Raw genomic sequence first — 20,872 nt, 5'->3', positions numbered from 1 at the left:
CGAACCCCGCGGTGATGGGAGATCCATGACCCCGCGACCGGTCACACACCCCGGACAGACAATGGCGCATTCTTCTCGGAGCTCGGCGTGACCTGCCTGTGTCAGCACTGACCGCCGTGACCCGAGCGATCCGTTGGGACTCGTGCGCGCGCCTGTGCTGGTGGGATACTCGTGACTGATTGCTGATGTCCTGTTAAAAATGGATGTCTTAATTAACTTATAGTTTTCAAAAGTCCTTAAAATAAAGCAGCACAGTTTCAACATACAAAATCCATCGCGCTTACCATTACGTATCAGAGTTACAAACCGCTTCTTTGGGCCTGGATAAATTATGTATTCACCCTGGCCGCGCCGGCAGGTTTTCCCAGTGGGTGCCCTCACGCACTCCCGGCATTTCCGTGTCAACACGGCGCCTCTCCATCGCGAGATCAGCATCAGTGACCGCTCTCGGACAGCGCTGGGCCGTTCAGAGAGGTCAGGGGCCGCGGCCGAGCCTCTCTCAGCCGGCTCGGCCCCGGCGGCCGAGAGCAGAGGAGAGCAGAGGAGAGGAGAGGAGAGGAGAGGAGAGGCGGCCGGCCGGCACCCGGCGACCCTGACCGGGCCGCTCGCGCTGGGTCGACGGCCTCTGTGCGGCCCGCCGCGCCGTCTCTGCGCCGCCCGGCCCTCAGTTAACTCATGACCCGAGTCGAGGCGGCCGACGGCTCCTAGATGAAGGGCGCCCGCTTCGTCTGCACGAGCAGGCGCCCACGGCTCGACAGGACCGTCCATTGGGCTCTACAGGACCGTCCAACGGCGCTCGCAGATCCACAGCAAATGCATTGACATCATAAACGATCGAAAACCAAAAGCCACTCATCTAAACCAGCAGTATCAAAGAGTTATCCAATGTCACTTTTAGCTTAGGAAAACTAAGGCCTCTTCCAGCCACTAAAGGCTAAAGCTAAAAGCGACCTGTGCCTCATCGGCGTAGCCCTGGGCGCCCCACAGGACCTTCCCTATAAGACCTGCACAGTTACCATAGGGGTTTTCGGGTCTCATGGGCACCGCCCATGCGGGCTGGTGGTCAGAAGGGCCTCTAGAGGGCTGGTCATGAGAAGTTGAATACGGTGGGAGATAGGGTTGACCCTGGGAGAGGGGGAAAAGGGAGGGAGACGAGAGAAAGAGAAGGCAAGAGAAGGGAGGACAATCACCGAGCTGTCGGTGTCGAATGTCTTGTCCAAGGTGACGTCGCGCCGTAAGTGCGGAGAGTGAACTCGGCACCCTTAGGCGACGCAGAGGACAAACGCAACGCGAAGAGCGGTCGCGACGGTATGCGGTTTTTAATTTGCGTATTTACCGGTTGGCATTTACTGCAAAACTTCGCAAGCGAAATATTAAAACGTAGAAACGCAAGGAAGACTTGTTATCAGGAAAGTAAAAAAGTTTGTTCGACGACCCGTTCCACCTCGTGTGAGTCGTGTGGAAGGGGGACAGATTTCCGGTCTATCGCCTGCGCCAGTGGACCGAACAATGCAGCCAAGGTCCACCGTTGTGTTGTCTGTCGGATTGTAAAACCGTGGAGCTCAGCGGAACCTCGGTACGGTTCGTGAGAGGCCCTACCGGCGGCATTGGGCTTAAATGCTGACCGGTCAGAGTGGACGGGTATCGACTCTGAACGCTGACCGGTCAGAGGGGAGGGTTATCGGACTCTGAACGCTGACCGGTCAGCGGGGGCAGCCGACTCTCAATGTTAAAAGGTCAGTAGGGAGCTATGTCCACTCTGAACGCTGACTGGTGAGAAGGCCGGGGGTCAGGGACTCCGCACGCTGACCGGTCAGGGGGTAGTTGATTTTAAATGCTGACCGGTCAGAGGGAGGGGGCAATTAACTCTCAACGCTGATAGGTCGGAGAATGGACCGTCGACTAGGAACGCCGGCAAACACATCCACCCATCATATCCCACTAAGAACACAGGTGCGCTTCATGTAAACAGTACACCTGTAAGCACACATGTCACCGTTACGTAGAACAGTGATACGACTGCATAACAGTTGTTGTTGTGCAGCAAGCTCAGTGTCATGCCTGCTTGCTAGCTAGTACGCTGGGGATTGGTAACTGTTTGTCCAGTGTCTTCATGTTTAGTGGCGACTGATGACTGACGACTGTTGCCCGCTTATATCATGTTGAAAATTCCTAGAGTGATTGTTCCCATTTCTCTTATTCCTGAAGGTTCAGTGACAGATTCGTAATGTCAGTCCCCATCTGTGTCCGCTTGGCCGGTGGCAGGTTCCTAGCGACTGCAACCTCTGTGCTTAAAGGGCCAGCTGTGTCTATTGTCAGATTCCCTAATGTCTAAGGGTCCGGTAGCAGGTCCCTAACGCCTGCCCCTCTGTGCCCACAGAGCCGGTGGCGTATGCGCCGGGTCGGGCGGCGGCCACGGAGTCGGCCCGCGCCGAGCCGCCATGGAGTTCACTCCGTTCACCCACCCGGAGCAGCTGGCCACGCTGGCCAAGCCGGAGGACCTGTCGCGCACCGGCACCCCGGAGCCGGAGGAGGAGGCCGCCGCGGGCGACTCCAACCACCGGCAGACGGTGCCGGAGACGGAGCCGCTCGACTCCAACCACCTGCCGACGCTGGCTGACAAACAGGCCCAGGCCGCGTCAGCAGCGGGGGACGATGGCGAGCGGCTACTGTTCGGCTGGGGCGGCTGCACGCCGTCCGTGCTGCAGCCGCTCGTCAGCCAGCGCACCTTCCTGGTGGTGTTCGTGATGACGTGCGTCCTGCAGGGCATGTACTACACGTACGTGGTCAGCGTGCTCACCACCATCGAGAAGCTCTTCCAGTTCCAGTCCAAGACCACCGGCATCCTGTTCAGCGCCACGGAGATTGGGCAGATCTCGGGCGCGCTGCTGCTCACCTACTACGGCGGCCAGGGCCACCGGCCGCGCTGGATCGGCTGCGGCATCGCGCTATTCGCAGTCTGCACCTTCATGTGCGCCCTGCCGCACTTCATGTACAGCGACCAGCTGGCCACGCTCAACCACGTCAAGGTGGACGCCGGCGGCCGGGACAACCGCACCCTGTGCCCGCCGCCGGGCGTCAAGGGTCTGCTCTCCGACCCGCTAGATTTCGAGGTCGACCTGAACAGCAGTACGACGTTCGGAAGCCTGCTGTTGGCTCGGGACAGTCCTCCCGGGCTGGAGGACGAACAGTGCGAGGACGACCAGCAGGTGACGGCCCACGCCGAGATCCGCTCCGTAGTGCTGGCGATCTTCTTCGTCTGCCTGATCGGCGTCGGAGTGGGCCAGACGATGGCCTTCAACCTCGGCATCCCCTACATGGACGACAACGTCAGCAGCAAGGAGTCTCCCATGTACTTTGGTGAGTACTCGAGTGTGTGCTAGGTCTGGTCACTCAGGGCTCGAGTGCATACTTCGGCGAGCCCTCTTGTACTTAGCACGTGTTGAAAGGGAAATGTGATGTTGTGCATCTGGACACCATATTGACACTGATATATTCAATCCTAAGAGCTCAATGATGCAAGGCGTTAACCAGACGTCGATCCGTAGCTTGTTCCAACCTACCTATAGGCTGGCTAGTAGGTAATCCGTAAAATGACGTTGTATGTCTGAGATGCATCATCGTAATCATCAACCAGTTCACAGCTTTTTGAGTGAATTACTGGCTGCCCCGTGATGCGCTGACTTAAAGGTATGTTGTACCTACTATTATAATTGATTAAAACTTTAAAGATTTAAATAATCTCGACTAAGGTACTAATTAAGATGAGATCATCTCGATGACACATCGGTACGGTAATTATACTAGATATCCCGCGCCGTGCTGGTGGCCTGAACTTTCCGCCGAGTGCTGGGGGGGGGGGGCGTTTTCACGCCCCCCCCCCCGTCTAACTCGGCTCCTGGGCCACGTAGCGACACGCGGTAAGCGGCAATCGAAAGAGTGTCAAAAATAAGGACGAAAACACTTCGGTCATTTTTTGGGTCAGGTCAAAGGTCAGGTCACCAGAGGTCACTAAAGGTAAAATGTTGACTATTTCAACATTTTGGAAACTGCCAACGGCTATCTCGGGAACCGATAGAGCTACAGCGCCGCGGAAAAGCGCATTCGATAGCCCTTTTACAGACCTTTCTGAGTAATGTTCTCAGATTTGACCTCAGGTCAACGGTTTAGCCTCCAGAGGGCAAAAACTCCAAAAATAGCCGTTTTTACGAAAAACGTTTTTTCGTCAATAACTTTTGACTCATAAGCGCCATGACATTACTTTTGCCAGCATCGTGTTCCTCTCGTCGAGACGCGTCGAATGAACTATTTGTTAACCTTGAAAGGTCATTTTGAAAATTTGACCTCAGGTCAAGGTCATGACCTGACCGAAAAGGGTCATGTTGCATATCAGTCGATCCGTATCGTCGAGCTGAACACATCTGACGTGTTTTCACCGCTCTAGCACGTCTCTATCAAAAGTTATAGCCAAAAACTGCTGGCGACCGTTCATGACCTGAGATGACCTCAGGGGCACACAGAGGGGTCACAGGTGCATTTTTCCTATTCAGTGTGTCATGTTTACCTATGAACCGATGTTTGAGAGCGTTTTGAACGATATTCGTCCAAAAGAGGCGCATTTCAATTTTCTCCCATTGACTTATAATGGAGAGGTCGCAAAATTGACCTGACCTTAGGTCACAGATATCAAAAATCCGAGATATACATTTTATACATACTGTTACTCATATCAATCGCTGAAAGTTTCAAAGTGATCGTTCAGTCGGTGTAGCTATAGCGAGCCTTTGAACTTTTTCTGAGGTAAGGTCACTTGACGTGACCTGGTGACCTGACCTTGAACGGCCTAGGTCTGAAATTTTCACAACATGTGCGGAAATGATGTAGGAACACGTGTACCAAAAACGGCGGCGCTGCGCGCCGCCGTTTTTGAGATATTCGCGAAAAACCTGAGGGGGGGGCGTAAAAACGCCCCCCCCCAGCACGGCGCGGGATATCTGATATTGACGGGAAAAAGTCAGACGGCATGCGATTAATAGCAATTTAGTAATATTTTGCTCATGAAAAATTTGGAGGTAAACATGTTTACGTACAATCCATCGGTTTCATTTTAACTCTAAAATAATCCAAACAGCTCATTGCCTGATAGATTTTTCGCAAGTGTTCTTGTAGGTGATTTCACAGCGCAGTGCTATGACAACCGCCACTGTTTTTGTTTCGCGGCGTGTCGCGCGGCGTGGACCGTGAATGTGAAACTGGCCATTGATGGCGGGCGTCTGTCAGCAGCGGGCCGTACCGGGGTGACCTTTGGCAGGTGACCGTGAACGGGGTGGGCGTGGTGGGACGACTCCTGGCCGGCTGCCCCCTCCTCCCCCGCGCGAGCGAGCACACCGCGGGCTGCCAACAGCACGTGACGACCCGCCCTGTAACCCCCCCCCCCTGCCCCCGGCCCTATCCCGTGTGCCGCATCATTCCCCATCCTCTGTTTGGTCTGACTCACCGTCAGGTATTCTCTGTTCCTATTCTGCTGACTCTGGTTCATGCTTTTTTCCACTGTCTCTGTTTAATTCTTAGAACCATCTCTTTATTCGTATCTTGATATCATCCGCCAAACAAATCCTCTTTTGTTTTATCGAAAGAAATGCGTCCTTCGTTTGCCTTAATTTTATGTTTGTTTCAGTTGAACCATGGTCTTCGTTCTTTTTTGCTTAAATGAGGTAGTGATAACAGGCCAACTCGTATTTGGTGAGCATTGTGCGGAACGGGGCACATAGCCCGCTGACCCAGCTACATCATGACGCTTTGCCCAGCGGGGGCTTGCGGAGCTGAACCGACCCTGCCTATGTTTGGGCGGTCTCCCCTCCATCAGGTTCCCGGGGCGTGCGGCCAGGTTCGGGGAGGGGCGCCCGCTGTGCCTGTCACCCGGCTGCACAGACGGACGGTTAGGGCGTGAGTTGCAGTTTGAGCCGGCCCCTGCCGCCGCCCGCCGATCGGGGTCACGTCTGGGCCGTCTGCGAACACACCGTTCATCATGGCAGCACCGCAGATTAACTGACATGCTGACACTTAGAAAGTATCGTTAGCATTAATTAGGGCCGTAACTTCGGCGGCGGCTGTTAGTATTCAGCGCTGGAAATATTATATTTGCAGGTTGCCGTTTATCTGATTATGTCATGGCTTTCCAGCACTCCGGTTGCAGGCTACCTGTCAATATAGTTCAGTGTCCATCTAATCAATATGCCAAATATAGCCGGCATTTGGCTGTGAATGAAGGTCCAACAGCATGCTAATTTAAGCGCCGCGTGCCTTTAGCTGATCGCTATCTCATTATAAAGTACATAAGTTTCATATATAAAGGGCGGACAAGTGGTATGTTAACCAAAGTGCGCTATTTCATTGCGTGCAAATTCGTTATTTAAATTGGTTCCGATTTCAACACCTTGAGAGCAAGTGAATCCCAGGTCATTAATTCATATTGATGTGAAATATAATTGCACGAAAGAGCAGGCTGTTAGGATCATATATACATGCCTTTCACATTTCAAATGTATCATCTGAGAACGCCAACGGGCCTGAATTATTCATTGCCAATCATTCCGTGTGTCCTAGCTGATTATTTACTAAGCAGACGGGGGCGGACGAGTGTTCAGCCCAGCTCTAGTTACAGGTAGCATCACATCCACCCGGTGGACCCCAGGGTTTGAGAGTCGTCCGTCACGCCTAGGTCACGGTCTGGTCGGTAGGAACTGTACAAAGGGCAGGTCGAGCCACTGCCGGATTTCCGGCAAAAACATTATCTGATTATTACACTTCCTATCTGATTATTTATCTGTCAGCCTGGATTTGTTCCGGATGCTGCACTTGGGGCATACTCGTATGTGAAAATGATTGTCCACGTAGATATCTGTGTTAGCGGATATCATGACACGATAAGGACGCTATAAATGTCACGCCCTACTATGTAAACGGTTCAGTGGAGGAATCCATTGAGTTATATTGGTCCCGCCAGCCGACGTCTGACTATGTTGTATGTTTATAGTGTGTACGCTAAGCCTCAAACCACCGACTATCGATTAAATCTTTGCGCCCGGCTAACTGGTGAGTTTGTCGGGTGTGCCCCGCTGACCAATGTGTTTATATGTTTGTCATGACTTGTCTGATCTGTGCATGACGACCGATATATCTTGTATGTCGGTCGATCTGTGTTTGCCTACTGCGTGTTCCACCGACCGACGTGATTGTTGTTTGTTGTCCGTGCGTTTTGCTGACCGTTGGTTCGTGCTCCTACTGACTATGTTTGTCTGTGTTCCCCACTGACCGCTGTGTCTGTCTGTGACTCTGTGTTCCCCACTGACCGCTGTGTCTGTCTATCCGGCAGCGTTCATCATCGGGATGCGGATCTTCGGGCCTGTGTTCGGGTTCGTGCTCGGCTCCCTGTGCACGTCCATCTACGTGTACCCGCTGGAGAGCCCCAACATCACCACCCGGGACCCGCGCTGGATCGGCGCCTGGTGGCTCGGTGAGGACGCCCCGCTGGAGAACTGGAAGAACTCATGTTTGCTAATGTAGTGATGCGAGTGATGTTTGGATCCCCTGGCTAACGCCTTTCTAGTTATATTCACTCCCTTCCACAAGTCTTCTCTTCCATGACTTCGATGTCCAAGTGCGACTCCAGACACCGTCATCTAATATGTGCGACTCCCAAACACCCGAGCACACCCAATGTGTAAACCGCCCAACGTTGCATTCCCCAACAACTAACTGCTATTCATAGTTGGCACGTCTATGTGAGGTCACGTGATACACAACACCCACGTCTATGCGAAGTCACGTGACATACTGCGCTCAATCTCAGAATGCAGTGTGCACAGCAAACGTCACGTTCCGTAGACACGTGACTTTGGCGCCTATCTCCAGTCCGGAGGCCGTCGAATCCGATCAGCGTCTGCCCGTCCTCAGAGAATGCCGACTCGGCACCCCTGATGGGGACAGAGCGGGGTCCTCTTGTGCCCCAATGCTGAAGCTGCTCGTGGGAGGGTTCGGTTCCCATTAGCTAGACAAGACGTTGGGTTAGAGCCAGAGGCACAACTGGGTGGCTGCTCTGACCTCTGAGAGGTCGCGAGGCGTAGAAAAGAATACATAGGACGCGATGAAAAGCAAGACTGAGCGAGAAACGTGAAGTATAACACAGTGCGGTACGGTCGGATTGATAGACGGGACAACAGATATAAAGACAGTGTGGAAGGACAGACAGACGCACGAACGGACAGACGGACTGATGAGCTAACGGAAAGATGAAAACGGACCGAGCAGGTGGACCTTCCCTTCGGTTCCACCTGGCGTCCCGCGTGGCTGATTTTGGGAGGCGCTTCGCTCCAACGGTCGGTACTGTGGTGTTGCGTCAGCGTCAGTGATGTCGGTGTGGATAAGAAAACAGACGACCGAATCCTCCGGATCTGGTCGACGCAGCGCCCACGAGCTGGAGATACGAGCATGTGGAGCGTATCAGATGAACCACGAACGAACTTCGTTTATCGGGAACTGGACACTGATGCATTGGTTAAAGCTGTGATTAGAGCGATCCTCTGTGACTTCACCTTCCCCATTTCACCTTGGAGAAAGCAGCACTCGGGCACATCATGATTATTTGCAGCGTAAGCAATGCTGCACACTCGTGACGCTTCGAAATGCTTACAAACATGATTTTTCTGGTGATGCGATTGCTCCCTGTTAGGACATCGCTTACAATGATTGAAGCATTAGGTTTGTTGTCGGTATATATTCGTTACAGAGTTTATTTGGCCTCTCGCTACGGCTGTGCAGGGTAAGGCTGTATTCATGTATTTCGTCGTACTTCTTGATTTTCTCCGGCCTGCTGAAAGCGAGTGAAAATTGGCAACCGTACGTCTTCAATAAATTGCTTTACCTGTACGTTTCTTCATATAATGCGATATTCTTCAATGAGTCAAACGAGTCTTGATACGCTCACCTGCGTTACCTACCGCTTCGCTGCAGACTTGTTCGCCCTCTGACCCGGGCAGAGCTGTTCATCTTCTGACCTCCCGTTCTGCTGCAGGCATGTTCATCATCTCCGGGATGCTGGCGCTGAACGCGGTCATCATGTTCGGGTTTCCGAGGCGGCTGCCGCATCCGAAGCTACCGCCGGCTCATGCGAATAGCCCAAACCACCAGCAACAGGTCCAGCACCACGTGCTGCCGAGTCAGCCAAATAACGGCGGTCCGCCCGCCAAGAATCCTAGTCTCCGAGGTGAGCTGACCGCGCCTGTCGGTGTGGGCGGTGTAATGTGGCGGCGTTAATGGGACAGGCCACTGAGAATCAGGCGATTGTGCACAGCTCCTACCCAGGATCAATGCGAACTGTTGCGGTAGGCATGCATATTAAACACTGATGATGTCATGTCCTCGAACACGATTTTGGCTTGATATCCATGATGTTCCGGACAATCTCTTCGTCATTTTCTTTCTCTGCTAATGCCCAGTATGATTTACTGATGAGAATTCACTCCTTCAAATTTAACTGTGTATCTTGTAGTTCGTGCTTTCGCCTCTTCGAGTTTCGACACGTATCAGACAGAACGTCCCACAGTTCCACCCGTGTCCCCCTGACCTTCTGTCTCCGTCGCTCCGCTGCAGAGTTTCCGCGGGCGGTGAAGCACCTGTTGCAGAACGACGTGCTGATGTGCCGGACGGCCTCCAATGTGCTGCACGTGCTGCCCATCGCCGGCCTCTACACCTTCCTGCCCAAGTACCTCGAGTCGCAGTTCAGGCTGACCGCCTACGCGGCTAACATGGTGGCAGGTCAGACACGGGAGGGGACGCGGGCGGGAGGCCGGAACGGGAGCTGGGGTACCTATACGAGAGTGAAGGAATGGTGAAAGGCGGGAAGGGAGTGGGACGATAGACAGTTAGGAAAGGCAGTGAAGTGGATGACGGACAGTGGGAAGGCGGGAACAAGGAGGAAACCGGGAGCGACAATGCGACTGATTGACGCTGAGCAAGCTGTTGACAACAGCTCAGGAGTTTGAGTCGCATCTGTCTTTGACGCTCTCAATAAGCTAGCAGCTAAGCGTCGTCACCACTGTTTAACCCTGCCACGCCTGCAGTCTTCAGCGCTAACACTGTCTCCCCATCACCCCGACAGGTCTGGGCGGGATTCTGGTGATGTTCCTCGGCATCCTGGGTAGCGGGATCTACATCAGGAAGTTCCAGCCGTCGGCGCGCTTCATCACCGGCTGGATCGCCATCTCGGCGCTGCTGTATTCGGCCGGTGAGTGACGCACAGCCCGACATCATGAACAAGCGGTCCACAGCAGCTCACGGTAGCCACAGCCCGAGATCATGAGTTAGCCGTCCACCATTTCATGACAGCCAGTGGCATCTTACTAACTGACACTAGATGGCGAATGTGTAGTGTGTTTGTGAGTGTGACGGGAGCTGGGGATCGAAAACAATAATGTCATATGAAGCCAATGTTTGGCTTCAGTAGACAGGATCACACACGTCATTCGAACACCTTATTGCGTGTCACCTACACCTCGAAGCCCAATGTCGAAAGGTGAATAAAGCAATGCGAATCGCGAAAGAATGACATGTATGCATGCCATATTACATGACGTTCCAATTCCTATCTTTCAGGGATGGCAATACTCATGTTCGTGGGTTGCAGTCAGAATGATATTGTCGGCCTGCAGCCAGGGTAAGTGTCCAAACTGAGCCCATAACTGTGCCGCCCCTCCATAAACTAAGTGCCTTTGATTCATGCCGTCCGTGCATCTGTGAGACAGATGGCTGACATTTTACGGCGTCACAAGACAGAAGTCATGTTTGACGTTCAGCTATGTCAGCACGTGCCGCGATCCAGAGGCGTGACGTCGTGCGAAACACCCGTACGTTTACTAGATGTCTCCCCGCCAGCACATTAATGAAATAGATTACTCATTGCATTCCGGCTGTCCACATCGATCACCCACAGTGGCATAAACCGTTCCCTTTCAAAATCAACACTGCGCCCCCGTCTGTGGCGGCGGGCCGGTTAGAAGGACCCCGTGTTACGCCGGTCGTGAGCCTCTGTCTGGCTTCTGGGAATCGGTCCGACCAACAGGCGCCGACGGTCGCGTAAAAACGCTGGCACAGACCGAGTCTGCGTGGGTGGGGTCACCTCTGCACGGCTAATTGAGGGAGCACAGCGGCACGGCAAACAGCTGCGGACCTCGAATACAGAGAGAGGGAGGGGAGGGGGAGGGAGGAATGAGCGAGCGCGGAAGGTGCAGGAAAGGAGATCAACGAGCTCATAATCTAAGCGTAAATACATATAAACGTACATCAACGTAGCGAGTAACGTAGGAGAGCCAAAATAGGTTTTTTTGTTTGTTTTGTTGGGTTAGGCCCTTTCGGTCCAATTAGACCATTTCAGAGCCGGAAGGATGATGGGAATTAGGGGGAGACATTGGTCTGGGCAGGCACCCTAGTGAGTCACCGGGGCTGAGCCCATCCCGAAGGACAGGCCGACCAGCCCCCAGGTACTCACTGCACCCGGCTACGGGGTGCGCTCCCTAGGGAGCAGCGGTGCCGCTCCAAGGGAGCAGCCCGCATGAGCTAAAGTTGCCTGCCCCTCCCGGAGGAGGGTTGCGGCGTGGAGGAGAAGGATTTCCGTATCCTGAGTATAGAAGCATGGAACGGTGCCAAAATAGGTACGCTCTCCCTGCTTAAGTACCTGAATCTGGCCACACATCATCAATATCATATCACAATACCCGACATCCAGAGATAAACGGTTACTGTCACGATAAACTAAACTATTGACTAATAGGTACCAAAACAAACTAAATTTGCTTCACCAATTTTGACTCCGAGTTTACAGAATATTCATCGAGGATCACTAGTACAAATACGCACAGTAAAACTGTGTACGTACGATATCAGTTTATTCCTGCACTAGGCGCCCCCTGGTTCCACCGCCGCGGCTCTAGCCGCTGCGCCCCCTGGTTCCCTGGCTCCACCGCGCCGCGGCGCTCACCGCTGCGCCCTCTGTCCCCAGGAACGTCTCGGGTCTGTGGAACGGCACCATCTCGTGCCGGGCGCACTGCACCTGCCCCACGGAGGAGTTCTCGCCCGTGTGCGGCTCCGACGGGATGACCTACCTGTCGCCGTGTCAGGCCGGCTGCAGCAGCACAGCGTTCGGGGACAACGCTACCGCACTGGTGAGAAAACGACAAAGAAACTCGTGTTGGAGCTGAGTGGTTGCTAGGAGCTGTCCACCGCTGAAATTGGACATTGTGTATCAAGGCGATCAAGGCACTGTTTGCAGCTTCACTGTGACTAGTGACTATTTAGTTGATCGATGCTGTTGTGTTCAGCTCCATTGTGACACGCTGACTAAAGCTGCGTGTCTGCCTATTGCAGTATGAGGGGTGCAGCTGTGTCGAAGGCAAGGGAACGGCCGAACTCGGGTACTGCTCGCTCGACTGTGATAACTTCTACTGGTGAGTCTCTGGGGACTGTGATAGCTTCTACTTTGTAAGTCTAGTGCCGACTGTGACCGCCATGAACTTTTTGCTGTGACAATTCATTATGGTGAGTTCTGAGGCACGCCAGCACCGTACCTAGGTGTTGGCTACGGTCTCTCAGTTCTACACACATACCTAATGAAAATGGATCCCTGTCCTTCATTAAAAATACGGAATCAATTTGCGACGTTTAAAGGAGCATTCCTATTCGCGTATCATGCATACTCACGCCGGACTGCGTCGACACTGCGTACTTTCTAGCCACCATATGACTGTTGCCGTGCGTTTCAGGTTTATTCCGATATTCTGTGTGTTTGTGCTGATCCACTCGACCTCAGAGGTGGGCGGCATCCTCATCACCCTGCGCTGCGTCGACCCACACGAGAAGGCGCTCGCCCTCGGCTTCATCGCCGTCGCCATCGGACTGTTCGGTGAGTGGAGAATAGAGAGTGGGCAGTGGTTAAAGATAGTGCTAGGTCAATGGTCACAGCCGTCATTGGTCAGTGAGCTTTGGGTCAGCGGTCAGAAGGAATTGGTCAATGGTGTCAGTGACCAATGGACAGTGAGCAGTGCTCAGCAGTCACTGGTCAGTGGTCATTGGTCAGTTGTCAGTGGTCACTGTCAGTGATCAGTGGTCATTGGTCAAATCTGGCCAGTTGTCAGTGGGCAGTGGGCAGTGGGCAGTAGGCAGTGTTCAGTGGCCAGTGTTCAGTGGTCAATGTTCAGTGGTCAGCGGTCAGTGGTCAGTTGTCAGTGGTCAGTGGGTAGTGGTCAGAAAGCAGCGGCCAGTGGTTGATGTCCAATGGTCGATAAACCGAGATAAAATATTACGATCGGCGATCAGTGGCCAAAAGTTCAATGGTCGGTAGACAAAAGACTGAGGGTTACTGCAGGAACAACAGCAGCACATTCAATACAGCATGTTTCGCCCGCTCAACCCACCTCCGGATTTCTACTGTCCGGGCCAATAACCTGGCCGGCCGAACCGGCTCTGAAAGGGCCCGCGGCGTCACGAACGCGCGTCACGACCCGAGTACTCGTGACATGACGGGACTGAACTGTGCGTGAGGAGAGTTCGGGAGCGGGTTGGCCCAGTCAGCGGCGGCTCAACGCCGTGAGAGTCGCAGGCTAGCTGCCGCCGGATAGTTTCGGTTATAGGTACCCAGTTTTATAGGTCGCATATATCGTATGTAATATATGTTCTACATAAACATTATAGCGAATATGCCGTCTTTCATCTCAACTCCACTCCGAGGTCAAATGTGTGGCACTGAACAGATGGGTAGGTGCCATATGTCTACTCGTTACGATACTCGTTACTCGATTCGATACGTGCTAGCTTAGTACAGTTTAACAGTTAACACTGACGAACACTGACTAAGACTTTGTCTGTGTTACTATTTTCAGGTAACGTACCATGTCCGATAATTTATGGCGCGGTGGTGGACTCGGCCTGCCTGCTGTGGAAGCAAAACTGCGGCCAGGACGGCGCCTGCTGGCTGTACGACACCACCAGCTTCAGGCACCTCTTCTTCGGTGAGCGTCCTCTCTCCCGCTGCTCAAAACGCCGCACGTCATTAAGGCTGGAGACTTCCAGTTTGCGGTTAACTCGCGTTTATTTTGGTGGCTAACTTCCTTACACGCGTGTAGCTGCCCACCAACTTTTACCCGGGGACTTCCATCCGCGGTTAACTGGTGGGTAGCTACACGCGTGTAAATATTTAAATGCCGACTTACACGCCAGTTTAAAGGGCTTCCCGATCAGCTGATCGGGATGCGGCGATCAGCTGGTCCAATGAACAAGTGCGGAATTCCGTTATTTATGGGACCGGTGGCCCCCAATCAGCGTTTTTACACATGCAATGAGTACAGCCGTAACAATGGGATGTGGTGATGCATTAACCTAACCAGAACAGCGTTTGAAGCCGTGCCAATCAGCATCAATAATGCTAATCGCCTTGTGTTATTTCACTCTGTATGGCCGACCGCCAGTCTACTGCATGATCTTGCAACAGCCGTATCTCAGATTACTCGTCTGCCCTCGTCGGTTCGTCTCCGTCACCCCCGTCCTCACCCCCGCCCCGTCACTTCACCGGTGAGGCGTCGTCGGTGTCCAATTCAATGCCACACAAAGGACGATTATCACCGAGTGATCAGTTTAATATGTGCGTGTCGCGGGGGTGGCTGACGTTCCAACGGCGCAGGATCCGGTCCAACACCAGTGCCCATTTGCTGCCGTTTAAAACCGCTAATGGTTCTTTTTGGCCGTCCTTTTCATATCTCTCCAGAGCTGTGTCAGCTGTTTCTAGTCCCATTTTTCTTCTGACCTTGCATTACAGGCTGTAACAATGTTCTTCCAAGACCGTTTTCGTTCTTCATTACTCATTCCATCGTGTCGCTTATTTTCGATGACTTTTACTTCAGTCTTCATGACATCGGCTAACATGTCTCTACTACTGAAATTTCTGCTCCTCTTTTTCCTGTCCATGGTTGTTGACCGGACACTCGTATTGCTTCCACTGAGCTGGTCCTCGCCCCACTGACACGTAACGCGAAGTGCGACGACAGGGGCCCGACACTAGCCGGCTGGCTCGACGATCACATTATTTCGGATGCGATACGAATCCCATCTCACTATCCCGAAGATTACGAAATAGCAGCTGGTGGCAAGGAGATAGGTGCGATGGAAATAGACTAATACCTCCGTATTTGAAAATTTGAGTCCTACATCCTCAATTCTGTCAACTCAAATATTGCTCTGATTACTCATGTATGACTTGTTGAAAACATCTGGATGCTTGCAGTGATGAAATACGTAATTTGTAACCCCTCAACAAGCACAGAGGCCAGTTTAACCAACAGAAAAATAGCCGCCTGGCGGAATTTTTTGCCTAAAGACCGTTTCACATACGGAGTGCAAACGCGATAAGCACGTAAGCGGATAGAGCTTTACCGCTCTCGATCCGTATGTGAATCGGCCTTTAGGCGAAAAATTCCGCCAGGCGGCTATTTTTCTGTTGGTAAAACTGGCCTCAGTACTATGAAAAGGTGACCTTAAATTCGTCTAATCTTAGCAGCCGAACGGCTAGGCCGAACTGGCTGAAAAAGCCAGAACTAGATGATTGCACTATTGTCTATCACTTGCACATACAATTTGCACAGGAATAAACTTTTAAAACCCCCTAAGGACCAAAAAAAGCACCACCGAAAAGATACCCGCGAACTTAATACATGGGGTGGCTCGCGTGTAAGTTCGTTCGCTAACTTAGCGAACAAACTATTTACCCGCAGATGGAAGTCTCCGGGCAAAGTTACCCGCCGACTTAAACGCGAGATAAACGCCAACTTACCCGCAAACCACTTACACGCGACTTACCCGCGTGTGGAAGTCTCCAGCCTAAACGTTGTGTTAACTTTGCAGTTCGAGTCACTTCAGAAGCGATAATTCCGTATAGGTATAAGAATAAATAAATTCTAACTGTGCCGTTGTTTGCCACGTTCGTGAACTGTTATTTTACCCGGTGAACTATATGTGTAAGTACCTATACAAATGCGGCGGGTTATATAACTCGTTACCTACTTCTCGCTTTTGAGATTTTACAGCTGCTCATGCAAACCAAGGATTCGCTACTGATACAAATCATGGAATTCGTACTCTTCTCTGATGAATTAAAAACACCTGTAGTGCATCATAGGGTTTACCTGCTAGCATGGCCTGCTGTTCCAAAGCTGACTGTTCCTTCGACACTATAAATGGGGGCACTTCATTGTTTCAAACGCCCCCGGACCGCGCGCACTTGTGCAGCCCGGGTCCAGTTTTTACGCGTGTTCTTTACTGAGCTTGTTTCATGTGTTTGCTCATAACCAGTTATCTGATCAGGTCCGGGAGAATGGCGTTATGCTGCATTGTGAGCCGACTACAGCCCATGCCCTTCCGTCAGCCCATTTGAGCCTCCCCACACACGCACGCTACAACGCGACCAAGCGTTTCTCAATCGCCTTCGGTTGCACTCGGTGTTCCAGCTGGCCATTATTCGTTGACCTTAGCCAGCTCTAGGGGACTGGGTCAAAAAAGAAATCGATACCTATTGGAGGTGAAAGGCTCACGATCAACAATTATCGTTTCAGCCGACAAAAGAGAGATTTATTCTCACCACTCACCAAAGTAATCAAATGCACCGTATCAAACTTAATTTTATCACACATTGCTTTCCTGTCCACCCAAATATAATACTTCATTAGGCATAGATGAAGAACTCGTAAAATATCTAACTGAACACCACACAGCTCATGATTATGTCCATCTCATGCTGGTATGGCACGGGCAAGCAAAGCCATAGACCATTGTGCAATACGTGGCCAGGGCCCCTCATAAAGCAAACACTTCGACACTTTTACTTCTGAACCGGTCGTGACGCAATCGAAGCCCGATTATATCCGCATGGTAAAAGTGTTTGTGTGGCAGATAGGTGCGTTAATTCGCTCATCGTTCCCACTTCTATACTCGAGTACCTACATGTGACACTGTTGGTCAGGAAGACTATAACATCGGTCTCAAGAATCATACTGCGTACTGGGGACTGGATAATCAAATGAGAACGATTAATCTGACCGCAATACCTGAGCAAAACAATTGACCAAGGCTAAGGTCACATCTGCAAGTTGTTCGCGGAAATTACTGATCAAATGTACCCAATTCCCCTAACCCAGAACACAACTTGGCACCCAAATGTCATCATGACACCGGAGAAAAGCGCAGCTTTGACAGACCCTACCCAGTCGACCTTATCATTGTTTTGCGTCCAAGGACAACTTATCACAGGTAGAGCCAGAGCTGAGACAAAAGCCCTATCCTTGAACGTACAGGTCTCGCGGGTTTTAACGGTAGGTTTTGCACCTAGAAAATTTAGTGTACTTCATGCTATATCTTCGTCGTCTTAAGCTTTTAAGTGTTGAAGATGCGATCGACTTGTTGGGTAACAAGCCGGCCATGATCGTGTAAAATGGCTTCATCGTAGATCGATTAGTTTCTGAGATATAACCGGAAATGTAAAAGTGCAAAACCTACCGCTTAATCTCGCGAGACCTGTATATACATGACAATCTAAACCAATGTGGAAATATCAAGCTGAAAGTAACAATTTCAGTCAACATTTCTTTGCCATTACCATCTGTATAAAAAAGCGGTATCTAACTGAGGTAAAAAGGTCTCAGTGCCCCTTTCAGCGACCCGCTCGCCCCGTGTTGGCAGGCATCACGTCCGCAGTCATGTTCGCCGCGTTCCTGGTGGACTGCGTCGTCTGGTACAAGGCCGGGAAGATAAACGCCGCCACGGCCGGCCACCCTGCCGAGCTCGGTCCGCACGCGGTGGCCAGCAGCCGCACCCCGGAGCACGCCGGACAGCACCCGGAGGCCGAGCCGCTCAAACAGGCACCATGACGACGCACAAGGTACGTGTTGATATGGAGGGTAAGCAAGGTGCACACTGCGGCGGTCAGTCGAACTAGATGGTAGTAGAGCCACTCAAGCAGTTTAGAAGGCTCCTTAAAATCATGTCATGTTTAATATGACCATCCGGCGTCCATGATGCAGTACCGGAGCATACTAGTAATGTCAGTGTGCTCTTTTCAGGGACTGAATCACCACCAACACGAACGGATGAGCCAACAGGGCTCTTCTGTAACAGGTATTACGCGAGCTGAGCTACCGGCACCGAACCACGGCGGCTAGAGGACTAGCCAGCCGTACCGTGGGGGCCATGACACGCGCATCCGAGTCCACGCGGCTGGCTGCTCGGCGACGCACACCCGAAAGGCTGTGTTTCCACTGTGTCGGTGCCGGTGGGACCACGCTAAGCAGCAGTCTGTGGCAGCGGCGAACAGTCTGCAGACTGAGACAGCGGCGGGAAGCGGTGTGTGGCAACAGTCTGTGGCAGCAGTAACCAGCAGTCTGCGGCAGTGGTAACCGTCTACAGACTGCGGCAGCGGCGGGGAGCAGTATGCACCATCGGCGGTTCCCGTGTGTCTGACCGGCTGTGGTCTGTCCTCGGCAGCTGCCGGATTGATCCGAGCCTAGTAGAGACTGCAGTGAACACGTCCCGGCGTGTGCCGTAGCCGCGCCCGTGCGCCAGTGCCCTGATCAGGCTGTGACTCAAACAGCGCCGGCCCTAAGGAGGAGCCCTGTGCGCCACTCCCTCAGCCGGGCGCGAGCTCTACTAGGGAGAGGGTTAGAGGTACAGCAGCGCGCTCACACGTGAGATGTCGAGAGAACGGTGGACGCTGCAGCTAAAAACGTGACCTATTCCGAGCTGGCGGCACTGATGTCCTATGAAGAGAAGAGTGGTGCGAATGGTTAGATTGAAGGAATTTCGAGCTGAGAAAGGGCACATATTTGAAGGGAGTGCCTGTGACTGGACTTTTGAGTGAGCCGTGTGGCTGCCAGTATTGTGTGCAGTGAAACACTTATATTTGTGGAGATGTTTGAAAATGTAATGTTTGTATACTAAACCGAATCGTATGTCCTATATTTCTGAATGCGGCCTTTAGCTGATGCTCAGAACTTTCCCACCCAAAAAGACACCCGCTGATGAAGGAAGTGAACTAAGAGTTCGTCTTTGCATTTATCGCCACTATACTTTTGTTCTACCATGAATAACAGGGCGAATGATAAAAAACTGGCGTTGGTCGGATTTAACCTGCATTTAAGTCAAGGAAAATATTTAACATGACAATCGTAGGTATGCTGCCCGGGGAAATTCTGTAAATCATATTAATTCTATGCCAAAACTGATTGATAAAACGGCAACGGAATTTAGTTTAGGCGTGCATTTGAACACACAAGCCAACATCAATGACAGTCATTATTATGTCCGTATCCACTTCATGAACCGTATGTGTTGATACTTCAGACAAAAGTTACTATGATGTAACCCCACCACCATCAGAAACTCCACGCTCTACGGGCAGTAGATGCGACTCGATCCGGCAGCTCTATAGTCGTCGTGACCGGCGGGTCACTGTCGGAGCAGCACGCGGTGGACAGAAGTGTCCCGCGTCCACCCCTGCGACCGCCATCTGGCCAGAAATGTGCGCGTCACCTCGAGCATGGCTCTCTGGACACCTTCCGCGTTCATGCGAGGACGTGGTTCCCACACTCCCGTCACGTGGCGTTGATTGAACCATTGACCTCGCATAGGTCAGTCGCCGGTGAGGCTAGAAAACCGTCCAGCAGTATAAATGTGCTCACCTGAGCCGGCACACTCTGTGTTTGGAATTGAAGTTACATCTTATATGACAATGCTATAAGGCGAAAAACTGGATGAGTGACCTTTGACCAAGACATAAGTACCTACTTCAATAGCACAGCATGACATTTGTTCCAGATACCTTGATACAAAATATAGGCAAATGGGACCCCATTTGACGAATGAGGTGAAGCAAGGTGTGAATCGAAGCAATGATGATGTGTGGCAAAACACCGAAATATAAATGTGACTCTTGCACGGAGCGCGTCTTGTCTACGTTCTAATTTGGCTCCGGTTCCAATGACAATTCCGCCAAAACAATCCTCTTTGATCGCCTGTGATGGCAACAAAATTAAAACTTATCTTCAGAATTTGTTAAGTCATTGTCGTTACTTACATCATACGGAGTGTGGTATGCGTTTCACTGAGTACTGATGAAGGTAGATCGCCTCTCGCAGTCAACTGAACCACTCATTTTTAAGTGAAGCTTCATTATGCTATGCCCATAATGCATTACCAACATTACAAGCTTCTATCAGTTTCTAAAAAAAATATCAATTGTGCAAATAATTTATTTCATTCACCGAAAGGATTTTCCTTTCATGTTTTACTTTGTCATATGAAAAGCAATGCGGTAATAGTATATGTCATTTGTTTATTTGAATGCAGTCGTGTATATCAGAACTGTTGTGTCGTCAAAAACACATACCTACTGTCATATTCATGTCCGCATTTGACCGAGGGTTACATGTGTTATTGTGCTGATACGTTCTTATGTTGAGAATATCAGCAAGTCTAATGTCCCACTACTGTATAGGGGAAGGGTAAAAACATGGGTCTGGAGGGAAATGTCAGAAGCTAACATGACGTTTGTTTCGTTATTAGCCATCCGTGTATCTATCATCGTACCTAATGTCTCACATCCGTGCGCTGGCCAGTGCTTGGTGGATAACGCCGGTTAACATGATTTTGTGTGATCGCTGTGCTCTGAAAAAAACTGTACCTTCTGTACTGATCTGGGAACTGTAAGGTCATCCTGTCAAGTATCACAGAAAGGTGCTTTAGTTGATCGGGATGCCTTCTGCCTTTTGTTTCCACAAATCGC

The 20,872-nt window shown here is 51.6% G+C and overlaps 2 protein-coding genes across 3 annotated transcripts in view; one reads left to right on the top strand and one right to left on the bottom strand.

Annotated features, from left to right (window-relative positions):
- Positions 1-20,824, top strand: part of LOC122388871 (solute carrier organic anion transporter family member 74D-like) — a 30,290-nt gene extending 9,466 nt beyond the window's left edge. The window contains exons 2-13 of one of the 2 annotated variants that reach the window (XM_043380352.1): positions 2,381-3,360; positions 7,376-7,516; positions 9,074-9,265; positions 9,652-9,816; positions 10,160-10,285; positions 10,654-10,714; positions 12,056-12,218; positions 12,421-12,500; positions 12,816-12,955; positions 13,932-14,060; positions 17,776-17,974; positions 18,156-20,824. In XM_043380352.1, the coding sequence (XP_043236287.1) occupies positions 2,442-3,360; positions 7,376-7,516; positions 9,074-9,265; positions 9,652-9,816; positions 10,160-10,285; positions 10,654-10,714; positions 12,056-12,218; positions 12,421-12,500; positions 12,816-12,955; positions 13,932-14,060; positions 17,776-17,963 (2,304 nt within the window). In that variant the 5' untranslated portion in view covers positions 2,381-2,441 and the 3' untranslated portion in view covers positions 17,964-17,974; positions 18,156-20,824. Of the gene's footprint in view, positions 1-2,380; positions 3,361-7,375; positions 7,517-9,073; positions 9,266-9,651; positions 9,817-10,159; positions 10,286-10,653; positions 10,715-12,055; positions 12,219-12,420; positions 12,501-12,815; positions 12,956-13,931; positions 14,061-17,750; positions 17,975-18,155 lie in introns of both variants that reach the window. The other variant, XM_043380350.1, reaches the window with a different exon arrangement.
- Positions 1-20,872, bottom strand: part of LOC122388873 (protein Wnt-4-like) — a 105,356-nt gene that overhangs the window by 67,115 nt on the left and 17,369 nt on the right. The window lies entirely within an intron of this gene.

This window comes from Amphibalanus amphitrite, unplaced genomic scaffold, assembly GCF_019059575.1.
Source record: "Amphibalanus amphitrite isolate SeventyFive unplaced genomic scaffold, NRLGWU_Aamphi_draft 000338F_arrow, whole genome shotgun sequence".
NCBI lineage: Eukaryota > Metazoa > Arthropoda > Thecostraca > Balanomorpha > Balanidae > Amphibalanus > Amphibalanus amphitrite.
This window is presented reverse-complemented; position numbering and strand designations above follow the sequence as displayed.